The sequence below is a fragment of the Gobio gobio genome (assembly GCF_949357685.1).
Source record: "Gobio gobio genome assembly, chromosome: 25".
Taxonomy (NCBI): domain Eukaryota; kingdom Metazoa; phylum Chordata; class Actinopteri; order Cypriniformes; family Gobionidae; genus Gobio; species Gobio gobio.
The window spans coordinates 25,186,909-25,204,009 of record NC_137121.1 but is presented as its reverse complement, the minus strand read 5'-3'; the positions used below and the strand labels follow the sequence as shown (position 1 = coordinate 25,204,009).

The 17,101-nt window shown below is 38.5% G+C and overlaps 1 protein-coding gene across 1 annotated transcript; it reads left to right on the top strand.

Annotated features, from left to right (window-relative positions):
- Positions 1-271: 271 nt before the first annotated feature.
- Positions 272-17,065, top strand: ctdspl2a (CTD (carboxy-terminal domain, RNA polymerase II, polypeptide A) small phosphatase like 2a). Its single transcript, XM_079809283.1, has 13 exons — positions 272-461; positions 5,862-6,070; positions 6,159-6,297; positions 6,437-6,583; positions 8,230-8,448; positions 8,523-8,610; positions 8,693-8,804; positions 8,895-8,981; positions 9,066-9,128; positions 13,764-13,843; positions 14,025-14,151; positions 14,245-14,340; positions 15,270-17,065. Exons 2-13 carry the CDS (start codon positions 5,885-5,887, stop codon positions 15,333-15,335), a joined length of 1,410 nt encoding a protein of 469 aa, XP_079665409.1. The 5' UTR covers positions 272-461; positions 5,862-5,884; the 3' UTR covers positions 15,336-17,065.
- The last annotated feature ends 36 nt before the right edge of the window (positions 17,066-17,101 follow it).

The window sequence follows — 17,101 nt, the reverse complement described above, 5'->3', positions numbered from 1 at the left end:
GGATAGATAGACAGACAGATAGATGATAGATAGATATACAGACAGATGGATAGATAGATAAACAGACAGATAGATAGATATACAGACAGATGAATAGATGGATAGATATATAGACAGACAGACAAATAGATAGATCAATTAATCTCAAAAGTGATCATGACAAAAAAGAGACTCAATATTCATTCCCCTATCCTGCAAGTTTGACAATCCTTCTTACCGCCGCCATCCTCCAGTATATATGCGCATGCGCGGCAGTCCACAGCATCATCCGGGTTCTTCGCAAGAATCCCTCTGAGAGGAGGCGGGAAATGGCGTCCCGAGCAGCTGTATCAAATCTATCTGCCGTTCTGTGACTCGCACTCCGCCAGAGAAGTGACCGATAGACACTCGCGCGGGCAGCTTCAGCCGCCGTGGCCAGATCCACAACCATCTCCGGATCGTGTCTTCGCGACCCCTGGCATGTAAGTGTTTAAACCGAACATATTTTGATCACATACAGGCAAAAATAAATATTTAACCCTACGCCACGGTCGCAGTGCTTTGAAATCTCGCGTCTTCACGACTCGCCCCCTCCTTATGTGAGAATATGTTCTTCATGCAGATGAAGACGGTGCAGCGATAATGTTTTATACGGCATTTATACATGTACTAATTTTTTTTTTAAAACGTCATAGGATCAATAAAAACGTATATTTTTCCGTGCGTGTTTACAGCTCAAAAAGGCTCGTGCGCTGGAGAGCGAGCTACGAGACGCAGAGCGCGGGTGTCGCGAGACAGCCAACAAGTCATCTGTTAGCGTTAGCCGCTGACGTTAAAACACCCTCGTGCTCAAATATCCCCATCAAAATAAAACGTGTTGTTAGGACGAAGAAAATTACGCGGGTAGCTCGTCTGTGGTATTGTTTTTCGGGCGACTGTTGTTGGCGATTTTTGTTTTGTTTTGATGTCAAAACCACTAACCGATTGGCTTGCTAACTTGCGCGCGACCATTTTTTGCTTAATAATGCAGCTTGAAAGCGCGAGCTGTGCGAACTGACAATCAAGTAGATGATGATTTTTGTCGCGTATTGTGTTGGTTCATAAATGTTAAACGTTTTACATCACGGAAATGTGCTAGAAATAATCGGCGGGCTAATGGCAAGCTACATTTGTTTAGATTCAACAAGCAAAGAAGGAGACATGATTCGCCCCCGCCCACTTCAGGCGCACTGGAGGAGCGCAGCTCGACACTTTCACTAGTTTGTTTCCACGGCACATACCAATGGTTTTATAACACACAAAATCATAAAAAAAAAAACCCGATTCTTCCATTTCTACATTTAATTCACATCATTATGACATTAGAATATAGTTGATTCCTGTTCGATTGCTGCTGTACTATGTCTATTCTTCTCCAATACACACACACACACACACACACACACACACACACACACACACACACACACACACACACACACACATTATAACAGTCAATTCCCACCAGCACACTCTGCTGTTTTTCAATCTGATTAAATATTTAAGATGCTGTGGTTTAATAGCTCGTTCTAAATATTTAAAATATAGAAAATATTTTATTATGAATCCTGGATGTATTCGAGCTAGCTTTTGGACTGTTATGACACATACATCTAAACCTGGGGTTCCCAATTTTTGTCAGTCAAACCCTGACAAACCTCGAACCCATGTTAAATATTTACCCCCTGAGATTTTAAGTGAATATAAATTCATGGTTTTCTGATGTCGGTTATTGGTCACATGACATGGAAGTAAATAGATAAAATAATTAATTTATTTTTTCCCTGAAGTATTTTATTTTTTACTTTGTAGCTGGACTTTAAAGTGGACTTAACTTGTATTTTTTTATTAATTTTATATTGTTTTAACTTAATTTACAAAAATGAAGACACATATGTTAGCCTACTGTTGTAAATTACAATTCTACTTTAAAATAAATCTACAAAAACTATTATCAACTCACAAAACCCTGTGGTTCCCTCACCAACTCCCAGAGGCTCGTGTATAATAAGCCTATACATTAAAGCTGATAAATAATGGATTATTTAATTAACGCTGTAGTAAAGTGCTTAAGTTTACTGTTGACCATCTTTAGTAGGGATGCACCGATAGGATTTTTTTTTTTTACTTAAATATTACTAATATTTGAATTGTATTACAATTTAAAAGGCATAATTTCAGTAAGGGGAAAAATGCAATGAGGAAAATATTAATGCATTAAAACCTTATTAAAAAAAAAAGTGCATAACGTTTATAAATCAAATTTAATTTTGTAAATTGCATAAGAAATTATGAATGAAACAGCATCATGTGTTTATGTGTAGTTTAATAAAAAGAGCCAAAGTGCCAATCATAGTTATTTTTGCATATAAAACCAAGAGTTGAAGTGGAATGGAAAAAAAGTCCCCAACATGTCGTCTCGAGAGTCGAGACATTGTGTTTTCAAATTTGAACTTCTTTAAACTTTACATGGCTTTCTAAACATGCGGCTCTCTGTTGCGAGACGGGAGTGCAACAATCAAAAATGTCCGTCTAGCGCATGTTTACATAGAAAACAATGGAAAAGCAGCGCAGAAAATGTGTTCTGTGTGAACGGCTTGTTCATGGTTTTGATGTAACCAAGATAGTCTTCGCACTGAGCTTCTCTATTTCTGCAATGATTTGAATGAACATGTTGATTCAACTGGATAGTCTTAAGAAAAACATTAAAGCGCAACAACGACTCTCACATCATCATTGCATCTCGTTCGCCACTGATAAAATTCAAATGCACCGCATTTTGCATTAGAATGTGTTTTTATTTTATTCAATGATTATTTTTAATTCAAATCATAAATTGACAGCCCTACGGTGCATCCCTACCTGACCTAGACAAATACACATCGCATAATTAATTGTCCTTTCCTGAATTCTTATTTCCTTTGAATGAAGTCATTTAATATTTTAAAAATCTAATAATTAATAATCAAATTGAATTCAATGCAAAATTGTAATTTTTTTTATCTATGTTTAAATGATCGCTGGTTGCCTACGCAAGCGACGCCACGAAACTTGGAGAACATGATTATGTGCTCGGACTCGGGTCCGAAAGTGAAGTAGGGATGTGACCATGAGGAAATTTTCCCACTGGTTAATCGACGTGTGACAACACCAGTAATACCGGTATCACTGGCGAGGGCTTTTAAACCGCTAAACGGCCGCTCGGGCATTGAAAATGCGCAATTTACTTTTGGTTTCAGGGCTCCAGAGTCGCATTTTGCGACTAAAATTTGAGTGTGCGATTGAATTTTACATCCAGTCGCACATGTGCGACCAGTAGATTTGCCTGCTGTCGGTACTGGAGAAATGAAGAAAATACACTTACTAATTATAATTGATAGACGTTATGTCTGGCAAATTCTATCTTTGCCAGCCGTTTCTATTTGAGAGAATATTAAACCATTTGTCCGTGATGCATTTTTGCTATTCGCAATCCAGAAGAGAGAGAAAGCGAGCGAGCACTGTCACGTGGAGCTCCAGCGAACACAACACGTCAGTCAGCTTTAATGAGTGACGATGGCCAAGAGAACTACACAAAAGTTTAGTCTGCTTAAACTTTAGGGATGTGCTGTGATATTAATCTAATTTTATTTTCGATTTTGGCTTCCAAGAATTATAAAAAGATGGTATGAGGTAAAACAAAAAGAACAAAAGAAGCTTTTTAAACATAATATATAATGACACTATTCATCATAAAATGTATACAGAGTAGGCCTAATTAGGAAAAGTTGTTTACTATAGTAGTTTAGTATGATTTACTTATTGATTTGTGTCAATAGTAAAGAAAATGAACTTGTATTTATCTGCAAAAGGTTCACATACAGGAGCTTTCAGCATAGTGTTAATGTATAACTAGTCGTCTATTTTGACGATACATGTGCATAAACAACGACTAAAGCTGCCAGAAGTTTTTGCCCAAACTTCAAAGACACATTTAAATTATTAAAGCTAGAGGCATATCTTAACTTTAATGTTACTTTAATCATGTAAACTACCTATATACAACAAGTTATTATGCATATGTGTTTGGAACAGAGCGGAACCAGGTCGCATTAACAGCAGATATATGCAGCCCATAATAAATAAAAGCACGAGACGTACTGGGGTCGGAGAAGAACCCAGGAAAATGTGACCCGTCTGTTGCAATACACGCGCCACGGTTCAGCTGCGCGAGAGAACACTGGCAGCAGGGTTGCCAGGTTTACACAACAAAACCCACCCATTCGTTACTCAAAACTAGCCCAAAACAAGCCCAATCGCGTTTCGGGGAGGTTCTCTGGTAAACATCGCGTTCGGGGGGTTAAATATGTGTGTTTTTTTGCTTCAACCCGCGGACATAAGCCACAGCCCGCGGCAACAGTGTAGAAGTATCCCAATTCCGCGGAAAAAAGCGGACTTGGCAACACTGACTGCAGTGTGAAAGCTCCCGCTCTCCACGCGCACAGCTTCTGCTCTGCCACCGCGCGCAGTGTGAAACCGGCGTTACAGAGCGAACAAAGCACAGTTTTATTCGGCTTCTGTTTAAAGTACTCCCACACTTTTGAATGTCGCGGTCTGGCTTTATATGATAAATGATCATTTTCACTATGCCCGGGAGCAGAAGCTGCCATTATTCTAGATCTTCTGTTTCATTCTAGAACGTAAATAATGTGCCGCCGACGCGTCGACGCATTTCACGCACGTCGACGTATTTTCGTAGTCGACGTCGTCGACGCGTCGTTGCAGCCCTATAGCAGACCTTCTGAATGCCTGCACACTGGTCCATTTACAAATAGATGTTTTATATTTTTGTTCAAACTTTGCGGTTTCTTTTGCTATAGATATTTTACTTTTCAGATTATAAAGCCATGTTATTTATGTTCTTAATTATGTTTTTTTTTTTATATATATAAAAAAAAAAGTATAATAAAAAGAACCGGTAACAATACCGTTAAAGTACCGGATCGGTAAGCAGTATCGGTAAGAGTAGTAATACCATTAAAACCTTAACGATACCCGTCCCTATTAGTAATACAGTGGAAATTAGTAGATTTGGTTAGCATGTTGATTTACGGTGTGCGCCCCTAAAAATTTCTGGTTGTGCCCCTAACATTTTCAGTTGGGGGCCACTGTGCTCCTAGTGAAAAAAGTTAGTCTGGAGCCCTGGGTTTAGAATTAGCGCCAATTCGGGGGCGGGTTGCTTGAATGGTGGGTTCATTAGCCTATTATTCTTATTGAGAAACAACACAACAACAAAACAGTACGATGACAAACTCGCTTAAATAGGCGCCTTTACATTTCGCTTTGAAACCAAATCTTACATCATCTTGTTAGTCAGCTCCTTGCTCTCAAGATGAAGGAAATCTGACTCCTGCTGCTGGTTTGTGTTGCTGATGACTCTCGTTCGGCTCACACTGTATTTAGTCACATTCAGCTTTTTAATTGTAGGGTCTGTTCTCTAACTGAACTAAATTTTTTTACTATAAAAAAAATAACTTGCCCATCGCGGCACCGGTGTTTGCATCCAGACAGTTAAGTCTTCAATAGTTTGTGCCATTGATTGGGTGATGATTTCCCCTCTTTTTGTGGCACTCTTAAAGACAGGCAGTTGGGTGCTGTGGAGACCTTTCTTGTCAACGGCAGCAGGGAAGAGATGTGATTGTTTTCCTTGAGTTGCCATGACTGATCTCCGGAATGGAATTTCCCAACAGCTGAATATCTCGCGTTCAGTGTTATGAATGTAGCCGTATTGAAATGTATGCAAATATGCGTGGTGCTGCTCTGCACCTTTTTCATAGGAGATGAACTGGTTTTGTCTTTTCCAGTCTTACATGTGACTTTTGGGACAATGAGGCTGAGAGTGCGTAAAGCATCTCAGCAGCGGAGCGCCACCCCGTCCGCCCGGACTGCCAAGACAAAGAGGAAGCACTCCGAGGTGGAACACACTTTGCCCTCCGAAGACGGCAAGATGCAGAAGCGAGACACGGGCATTTTCTCCACCATCAAACGGTTCATCAGGGGCAATGCTGTCAAGGTTAGGGTTTGAACTTGTGATTTGAGATGATTTTGTGGAGTCTGCGACACAAGTGCGCTTTGATTTCAGCTGCATTTCTTAATGTCAGGTGGAGACATGCACTCCTGCTAAGAGAAGCCGTGTAGACTGTGATTCGGACAGTAATCTGATCACATCCACTCCGACCGGTGGGAACCTGCCCAGCAGAGCAAACCCCAGAGCCCGCAGGAAAGGCCCTGTCAATGGAGGTAGGAGTGCTGACACTCACAGATAAACAGGCTACTCTTCTTTTAAGAGTTCTGTATGTAAACGACCTTCGTTGTGAACGGTTATGCAGGCTGTCAGCTTTCTATTGGTGTTGAATGTTTCTCGTTTTCTTCTGCTCAGATACCATGACAGGTCAGAGTATACCGGTGAAGCCCAATGGGAAGCTGGAGGTGCAGACAGAAACTCCGAGCAGTCCGCCCCGCACCACCCTCCTGGGAACCATCTTCTCTCCTGTTTTTAGCTTCTTCTCACCCGCCAACAAAAACGGTAAGAGCCTGTGATCGCACTTGTCAGCTGATAAATGTATGTGCCAAAATGGCACAAAGTTAGTCACCTTTTCAGTCCTTTTGATATACAGAAATGTGTAGCATGAAACATAAAATCGATGTTGAGCATATTTATTTTTATAAAAAAAAAAGATTGTTTGTTAACCTTGTTAACTGAATTCCTGAAATAAATGCTCTAAAAATGTGTAAGTTGCAATAACTCGACGACATCTTGAGACAGGCTCTTTAAAAATATATATTCTTTTTAAATACACGTATTAAAATAATCCACTTTAAAGAGCCTTAAGCTTGTAAAGCAGCGGACGACAACTGCAATACATAACGTTTATCATAAACAACATTATTGTGCATTGCTGTGCATGCGGTTATGTAAGGGATGATTTACATCCAGCCGGTTATCATCGCAGAATAAACCCCGACAGAGTGATCAGGAAGCAGAGGTGTCTTGCATCACACTGAAGGAGTTTATTCTGCTTATTGCACGGCTACTTGCCACATAAGTAAATAATTAGACTTGAAATATTGACACGTTGAAATATTTTATTAGCTCTTTAAATGCAAAGCTTCTGCGAAGAAAGCAGCTGTTAGGAAGTGGCAAGTTCAAACTAGACGGACATTTAAGGGAGACAGGACAGTCATTCCACTTATTACAAAGTATTTCACCACATAAGAGATGTTAGTTTGAGATTAAACCATTTTAAAATCATACCTGTTTATCTTTATAATTACAGTGTCGTCTAAAAACAATCGTCGTAAAATGGCAGCTGCTGCGTTTATATGAAAAAAGAGTGATATCTGGATGACATAATTAAAAAATTGTACACAAAATATTGATTTGAGTTGTAATATTTTATAAGCTCACCAAACACAATTTCCACGGAGAAAACATTCCTAGCAAGCGCAAAGAGCCTACTTCAGTTACCCGGATGAGCCTGTGTTATCAGTTTTTACCGGTTGTTATTGAGGAATAACATACCGCTGGACAGCGCGATCAGAATCAAGTCTTCCACAGCACGGCACGATTACTTGGCCTGGAGTTCTCAGCACGGTTGCTAACCATGCCGAACCGTGCTGGTAGAATGTGTGTAGTGACGTCGCCACCCGGGATTGGTCACTTAACTGTTGCCTGGCTACCAGTTTCTCTGTAGCTGGCTATTTGAGCGAAGTAAACACAAGTTAATAATAGAAATATCTGATCATCCTCAATAACGCAGTCACTATTTGCATCTCATACCGTCTGCAAACTCTGAGAGCTCTATTATCAGCCCCACAGTGGAAAATGAAACCATATCCGTACCGGCTGAGCTGGATTGGCACAGATCGGTTAAGCAACATGAACAGTTTGGCTCGACAGAGGAAAAGCAGCTATTGTTTTAGGAACATGAAGATGTCCACAAACCAGATGCAGACCATCAGAGAGGTCCCATTCAAATGTCCAAAGAAGCATGAAGGCCTTTTCTTGTCATAATGTAGAACTAAAATTCAAAGTGCAGCATTTCTGAAGTAAAACAGTTGTGCAGAATTGAGACTCTTCACTGCTGTCGAAAACCTGCTGCAAACTGAAAAATGTACCGTATACCAGTTAAATTTTCATTCCTGTTAAACTGAGTCTTCCTCATCCTCCAGCTACGACGGGCTCTGATTCCCCGGGCCAGGCAGTGGAAGCTGAGGAGATCGTGAAGCAGCTCGAAATGGAGCAGCTCGAGGAAACCCCGACCAGCACTACCACAGACGGCCGAGACCTGACCTTTGACCCTGCACTAAACCCTAGACAGCTGCCTCACGTAGACACAACGGTAGAGGAAGGCGAGATCATCACAGAGGCTGATATGCCTCCGCTAACTGGTGAGTGTCTGGCATGTTTTCCAGCTGTACCGCTGCCTGAAGGTGTCCATCCTCACGTATTCTCTCTTGGTTAGTTGTAGGATCCAACAGCAATTACCCGGATGTCCCGCCATCACCTCCTCCAGAGGGGACTTATGAAGAGGACTGGGAAGTGTTTGACCCGTGAGTCCAATTTCAACATGCTCGAAATCGGACTAACCTCAATATAGACATGCTTGTGTGCTAACTTGCCTCTGTCTTCCAGCTATTTCTTTATCAAACACGTGCCCCCCTTGACTGAAGAGCAGCTCACCCGTAAGCCTGCGCTCCCTCTGAAAACCAGGAGCACGCCCGAGTTCTCCCTCGTCCTGGATCTGGTAAGATCTGGCATTCATCTCTGATCTTAGTAGTTTGATGCAAGCTCTTTTTGATGCAAGGATTAATCCGTCGCTGTGGTTTTATTCCAGGATGAGACGTTGGTCCACTGCAGCCTCAATGAATTGGAAGATGCAGCTTTGACATTTCCTGTGCTTTTCCAAGACGTCATTTACCAGGTACAGGACAAGCATCTCAAACAATGAAGATTTCACAAGCTTTGCATGTAGCTCTGTTTGATTTTGCTTTTTTTATTCCTAAAGGTGTACGTCCGGTTACGACCATTCTTTAGAGAATTCCTGGAACGCATGTCTCAGATTTATGAGGTGAGTCGTTGTCATTTAGTTTTTTTCCAGTACCATAATGCAGTTGATTTATTTAATCTTTGAATAAACATTAAAAAATGTTGAGGTTGTTGTGAAGCACACGTGCAAAATCTCATTAAACAGTTGGGGTGTAACGATACATCATGGCAATATAAAAATGCAACAATATGTATCATTGATGTAAACTATGATTCGTGATATATTTGAGTTTTTGTCCAAGGCTTAGCTTACTAGGGTTGGGTACCGTTCACATTTTAACCTGGTACCGGTACCTTTTTTTGGTGCTTTAGGGATACATCAATAACTGTGCAGAAACTTTAAGTCATTTATAGGCCTGTCACGATAACACATTTTCCTGGACGATAAATTTGCCAAGAAATTATTGCGATAAACAATAATATTGTCGTTCTGAGACCATTTTCATCTAAAATAATGATAATGGCATAATAATGCAGGTACACCTTTTCAAAGATCAATAAACGTTTATTTCTAAAGACTATTTAACACTGAAAACGGAAAGCATTTTAAATATCCACAATAAATGAACAAAACAAATAAAGCAATGGACTCTGCCTGTTAACAAAAAAATGCACTTGAATAAACAGCTGGGAAAACTTTAAAGAATCTTTACATAACCCCATTATAATAAATGTTATTTTTACCTGTGTCTTCCCTGTTAGACATATACAGAAATGTAATAGTTATCAAGCACCTTTCTTAACTGCATAAATGAAATAGATTATTCATCATTAAAGCGACAATTTTTTGTTCGCTTTAGTTCTTTGATGAACATTAATGACAGGCATCATCAGTGCTCCTGTCACTTTAAGAACGGCCGCTGACTAACATGACGCGCTGTCCCGCGCATGTCATTTCCTCACAACTCTTTAAGTTAATTTAAAACGATATTCAACTAGACTCCTAATATGAGAATACTCAAAATTCTCTGTGGTGTTGTTATTGTTTGTTCAAGAGCAAAAGAGAACTCGATGTGAGCAGGAGACTGACGCGAGTCTGTCTACGCGTCGTGTGTGTGTGTCAGTGTCCCTCGATTAGCTGACATGAGACGCAGCTACACTGACACACACACACACACACAGACAGGACATTGACATACAGCACATTCTCTTGTGTCTTGTCGCGCTTAGAAGCAAGTGAAACTGAAAATAGGCTACGTTTTAGATGCTCAAAAACACCATCATCTTCATTAAAACGAATGTGACTAAATGCTGTTACCAGTGCTCAGGTAGGTCTCATATTGCGATCTTCGATCTTGAAATGAGCTGATATAATGCAGCTCATCAGTTGCTTTCATTGACGTGAACTCCGTTAAGTGTGCATATAGCTCAGGCCGGGAATTGAAGATTGGATTTATATTCATTTTGTAGAGAGGTAAGACAAACAGCATGTTTTTTTTTTCTCGATCAGCCCGTTTTGTTTGTGAGCGTCGTTGTCAGCAGCCTGCCTCAGCTTGTAAAAAAATGCCTTTTTAGGCTAAACGTTTTAATTAACATTGTGATGCTTGAAATGTCTCTTGCTTATAATAAAATCCATAGATATAGAACAAGTCCAGTGTATTTGAGAGGCTAAATTGATCAAACATGTGGTTAACTCACTGTCGGCTGCTGGCCGCTGTTACTTAAAAACAAAAAACTTTAATTTAAACAAAAAAATGCATCAAACATTTTTCTAAATTAACTTAATAAAGAAACAAAATATAACTACTTTGACATTAATGGCTGCAACAATGTGTAGGCCTAATAGGGAGGATAAAAAATAGGGAAAAAAACACTTCAGTCGGACGCGGGCTGAAAATTTTGATAAGCTGTCGGACACAGGCCGGGCCAGGGCCTCAGTGCTTGATAATAATAATAAAAAAACCTACTTTAGCTTTTCTTCTAACGCAAAATGTAGCCTATTTCCGATTAGTACTATAAAGCTTTGAAGCAATCAGTGTTGTAAAAAGCGCTAAATAAATGAAGGTGACTTGACATATCATGCATTGTTTTCAACCACATAATGTTTATTTTAGGTTTCAAACATTTAAATACACATAAGTAGGCCTACTAGTAAAACAATACATTTAGAGTTTGTAAAATAGGCCTAAACACTGGTGTCACTAGAAGTAGCAATAACAATCCGTTCAAAAATAATTTGCCGACGTTTTATTCATATCAGATACACATAGTGTAAGTAACTAAAAAGTTTACTCTATTCTTCTCCCAGTTCACCGGTCACTTACTTGCATGTATTTCGGGAGAAACTGATAAATTCATGCGAATCCGACTGACAGGACTCTGAACTGCGACGCAAACAAACATAGGCGCCCATCTCACATTATAGATCAAAATCAAGATCATTTATGAAGGTTTTTAAATGGCAAAACACACTCACTTACACATATTTGAGAATTGGATTATTAGATTTGATGACATGATAAACAAGTTTGTCAAGTTCGTCCGATATATCGGCTGATAGAGATATAGAGATATAGAGATATAGAGATATAGAGATATAGAGATATAGAGATATAGAGATATAGAGATATAGAGATATAGAGATATAGAGATATAGAGATATAGAGATATAGAGATATAGAGATATAGAGATATAGAGATATAGAGATATAGAGATATAGAGATATAGAGATATAGAGATATAGAGATATAGAGATATAGAGATATAGATTTATTTATAGAGATATATATATCTCTATATCTATCAGAAACGCATATAGATTTACATTAGGCCTAGTTATTCATGATCCCTCAGCCTCTCTAAAATAATGTGATAAAACAAACAAGTTTATTTTTAAACTGCATTATGGTCACAACAGAACAGAGCAACATAAAAATATATTAAAGTTCTGATAAATAAAATGTATAAAAACTATGAAACGCCAACACTCATAATGTGGTTGAGCGGTGTTTCGTCCGTTTTTATAATTTTGTCAAATATTCATTTATCGCCATCATAAATGCCGATACCAATAGTTTGGAAAAACTTTGTTGGGGCGATTGGGGACAGGTGGGGCTCGGAACCCTTCACTACCTCCAAAGTGGGGAATGGCAGAAAAAGTTTGAGAAACACTGATATAATGTAACGCTTGGCAAAAATGGATATAAAAACAGACGCTGGAAATTATCGCGCCCGGAAAAATTATCGAGCTCATTTTTTAAATTATTAAATGATTTATAGAAGTGTTATTGACATTTTGCCAGTAACTTTAGCGGTAAAAATGTCGAACAGGAATGGAGAAAGGTGACAAACCTAAACAGGCTAAAATTAGTTTGTTTTTCTTCTTAAAAGCCACAAAATCCGGCAAAACAACTCAAGCAAAGCCAACCTCTTTTGTTTTAAATAGTTGTGTGATGTATAAATAAATGTTGTTTATATTTATTTACCAAATTTACCGGCATGTATCCGTAACACTCCCGCTCTGCAATACTAGTAGTTTCGGGAGGTCTAACACAACCCCCCATTGTGCCTGAAAAAGTCAGCGTGTTCCTTTTAAATAGTCTTTTTGCTGTTTAATATGCACAGACACTAGTCTATATCACCAGATGCGTCTTCTGGGGCCGAAATTTGGTACCGATTGATTTAATGTGAATCGATACTTTCAAGGGCACCGACCGAATTGTGTCGGTACTACCAAGTACCGAGTTCGATACCCAACCCTACAGCTTAGTGTGTTTATAAGGTATAATTCACCCAAAATGTAAATTGTCATGTCATTTAACTTCAAAACACAAATGAACATATTTTTATAAAACCTAAGAGATTTCGGTCTCTCCATTTAAAGTCCATTCCTCTAAAAATGTCATCGTAAAAATAACTAATCAAGTGAGTGGTCTAATCTAATCTGAAGAAACACACTGGCTTTATATGATGAACAGATTTACAACGACGCACATACTGTAGTAAACACGGACGTTCAAATGATTGCGTGACGCACAAAAACAACATGACTGAGTAAATGCAGAATACATTTTTGGGTGAGCATTTACAGTTTGAGAATGAGAGTGTGATGTCACAATGTTCACTCCGCGTTGCATTTCGGGAAGGCGCCGCCATATTGGCAGGATATGCTATCCGTTGTCATGGTTACTTGTGCAGTTTCTTGGGAAAAAATGGAGGAGGAAGCGAAAGAGACTAAATAACTCCGCCAAACTGCTTGACATCAACATCGAAACGTACGACCTGCAACTCAGAATAGACGCTACCACCTCACATACCCTGACATCGTCAATTACCTGGTTTATGGTATCAGTGCCTACACAATGCAAGAGTTCTGATGCGGCTGGGTGCAAGACTTGCAAACCTTTATCAAACATTATTATTTTGATTTGATTGATTTTCATTTTGTTTCCTAAATGCCAAAGCCACCGGAGAAACGTTAATTAAACTTCACTGTTTAAGTCACTGATTTCAGCCCTTCAAAACCATTTCAGCCCAAAAACAAAAATTGAATTTTCGGTAGCTGAATATTCGGGGCATTCCTAGTCTTTGGTGTTTCACTTGCGTGTTCAGTCCTGTCATGCTTTTTTCTCGAGCCCTGATGAATATCCTGTCATTGATGTGGTCTACCGTTTTCACCCAAGACGGGCATTAATGACAAACTTGAATTATCTGCAGATTATTCTCTTCACTGCTTCCAAGAAGGTGTATGCCGACAAGCTGCTGAACATCCTGGATGCTAAAAAACAGTTGGTTAGGTCAGTTGCTTTAAATTATTATTGGATTTCGTCTCAAGTAGCTGCTGTCTCAAAATAAATATAAAAGGTGAAGTTTAATTGCATTAAATTGCAGCTGTGATGGGAACAAATGTCTGCGTTCTCCAGCTGTAAGATGTTTAGAGTGAGTATTAAGCTCAATGTCTTTCGTCTGGTATCTCAGGCACAGATTGTTCCGCGAGCACTGCGTATGCGTCCAAGGCAACTACATCAAAGACCTTAACATCCTCGGGAGGGATCTCTCCAAGACGGTTATCATCGACAACTCTCCTCAGGCTTTTGCCTACCAGGTTGGTGAAGCCGCCTTGAGTTTCACCTTCATTGATGTGCTCTGTGCGGAGTTATTAGTATGTAAAGCTCAGGATGTGCTTCTCTCGTTGCAGCTTTCCAATGGGATCCCCATTGAGAGTTGGTTTGTGGACAAGAATGACAATGAGCTCCTAAAGCTGGTGCCGTTTTTGGAGAAGCTGGTAGAACTGGTATGTGCGTCTTGTCTTTTGTGTGCTGCTTTTAATGATGAAGTATGTGGTTTTTTTTAGGTATTAAAATACTTTCTTCTTAGTTTAATGTGTAAAGACTTAAATTTAAAAAAAAACTAAATTAGGTTTTTTTAGGTTCTATTTTTGTTTTGTATAAATATTACATGCATTTTAATTTTAAATAAGATTTCATTGCAATTGAATTATGAATAATGGTAAAATTATAACATTGATAAAATTATTATTATTATTTTAACTCTCATGATGACACGCTTTAATAATGCAATGTTGGGTTTTATTTTTGATAATACCAGGGCTTTTTAATTTAGCTTTTTTTTTTCTTTGCCAGTATTTACAAGTATTGCTATCCATATTTAATATCATATATAATATCTGTAATCCTGTACCTTCATGAAGTGATGGGTTTTAATTATTGTTGTTTTTAATATTTAATATAAGTGTATTTTAAGATTTCTTTGCAATTTAATTCTGAGGAAATTTCTTATTAATATTTTAAAACTATGCTCTTTTCATTATTTTTCTCGCAAACTTTGTTGTATTTGACTTTATGATTGATTATCCGTACAGTTTTTCTAAGCCAATTTACAGAATAATTCTGTAATAATTCACATACCTTCATTATGTGGTTGGTTTTAAGTGTTTTAAAAAAAAATGTAAATGTACTTTTTATATGATGCATTATAATATTTTGGTGTGAAGACTGATTGATTTCAATTATTTTTAAACATCAGATGTAAATATTGATAAACTGGCTGTCATCTGTAATACCATAATTATCTGCGTCAGGTCAATTTCTGTATCTTTTGGGTTCAGGTGTCACGCACTTTAACTTCGGAATAATTGTACACTCATATCTAAGGTGTGGCGTATACCTGTGTTTTTGCTGACGCGTGTGTGTTTTTATTCAGAACGAGGATGTTCGGCCACACATAAGAGAGAGATTTCGCCTGCATGACCTTCTACCCCCAGACTGAATGTCAAAGAAAACGAACATTTCTTGCCAACTAGACTGTTTTTAAGCAGCGGGGAAAGGAAAATTTGCCACAAACTCTTTGCCATAAGGATTTCAACTACAGACTTGCCTACATGGGTGTTCTTTTATGTGGGGCGGGTGGGAGGGAGGGAGGGAGGGGGGGTATTGGGCTCTGGACTAATGTTTTAAAACAAATGACTTGATGTATGCATATGTTTTCTATACACACACACATTTATGGAGCCGAAGATGATTTCTGATCGGTCGTCCGTCTCTGCTCTGGAGTGGATTCGGACTTTAACGTAAAGCGCTGTGCGGAAGTGGACTCGCGTCACTCCTTTTGGTGCTCAAAGGGACCCTCTGCCCTTCCAGGCCACTGGCTAACTTCAACGAGAATGAGCGGTTGAATATAAATATATAGAACATGAAAATATACATTCAGCTATGTGTGTATATGTATATATAACATTTGTACATATATATTTTTTCCTGTCAAGTTTGTAAAACACAACTTGCCCTTTGGTTTTAATTCATTACGCATTCCTTTTTAGTTCAAGGTGTTTTTTCATAGACAAGCTGGCTTTTTATTAATTTTTTTACTCTAGATTTGATGTATATTTAATGGCCTCTCCGTTTCGCTCTAGCTTTCTGGTGAAGTGTAATCCGGTCACATGGAAAAGCATCTTTGCTCATTTGTAAATCTCGTCTTGTGGTTTCCAGTTACTGACCGCTTACTACCATTTATCCACGTCAGTCCTAATTTGAGGAATTTAACTTTTGTTCTTAGTTTGTTTTTATATACCAGTATAGATGAAATGTAAAATACTGTATGTGCTTTAAATTGCTTTTCTGTGGAAAAAAAAAATAATGCTTTGTCTCTTTCAGAAATGTCCGGTAATTGTAGCACCAGCACATGAACTAGCTTAAATCACTGCAATATTCCCTGTTTTTTTTTTTTCCCCGCAATCCTGCTTTGAAAACTGTTTTAGGAATGATCATGTACAGCTCTACCTACCTCTGAAGGGTAGACCTTCCGTTTCATTCAGTGTTACCCCAATGGTTTTTATTTCCATGGACATTAATACATGATTTTTATGTACCAGCACAATTGGAATTGGTTTTTCTTTGTCGTTTGGATGAAAGTATCACACGTGGCCTATTTTTTTTTTTTTTTTTGTCAGTTAAGCTCATCATAGTTACAACTCATGCTTTTTTTAAAATCAAATTTGGAGTTTAATAGCAATGTTTCAAGTTTTGGGGAAATTTGGTAATACAATCTGGCAGCTCTTGTCAATTTAGGTAAATATTTTCCTCACAAAATGGCAGCTTCTGTTTTGGAAGTATTTACTTTCTGTCAATGGATCACTCAAATAACTTCTTTTGTAATTGCAATGGATGAGACTCTTTGGATGGGATGGTTGTGTGTCTGGTTGCAAATGTCTGTGAAGGATAAGGCCTTTGTTAAAGATAGGTGTAAATTCAATGAATGTATTTCGGTAGCTTTTTCAGCACACTTGGAGCAACAAGAAAACATTCTTTAAATCTTTTCAGATTATGTATCATTTCATATGTATGTGTTTTTCCTGGAAGTTTTGGGTCCTGGACTTTGGTTTAATGAAGCTGACTATTAAAAATAACATCAGCGGTTAGTCACTGAAAACAGCATGCTGGAAGACTGAAATATTAAATTTGCTGTTTTTGCACATTAGCTGTTCAAGCGTTTCGGTCATTAAAAAAAAAAAAAATGTAAAGGTGGAATGTGAAGAG

What these genes read in the sequence shown, in the direction of transcription:
- ctdspl2a (XM_079809283.1), top strand. Translation starts at nt 5,885, where the DNA reads ATGAGGCTGAGAGTGCGTAAAGCATCTCAGCAGCGGAGCGCCACCCCG. An exon ending in TCCAAGACGTCATTTACCAG is followed by an intron (nt 8,982 to 9,065) that starts GTACAGGACAAG and finishes TTATTCCTAAAG; the next exon opens with GTGTACGTCCGGTTACGACC. An exon ending in TGGAGAAGCTGGTAGAACTG is followed by an intron (nt 14,341 to 15,269) that starts GTATGTGCGTCT and finishes GTTTTTATTCAG; the next exon opens with AACGAGGATGTTCGGCCACA.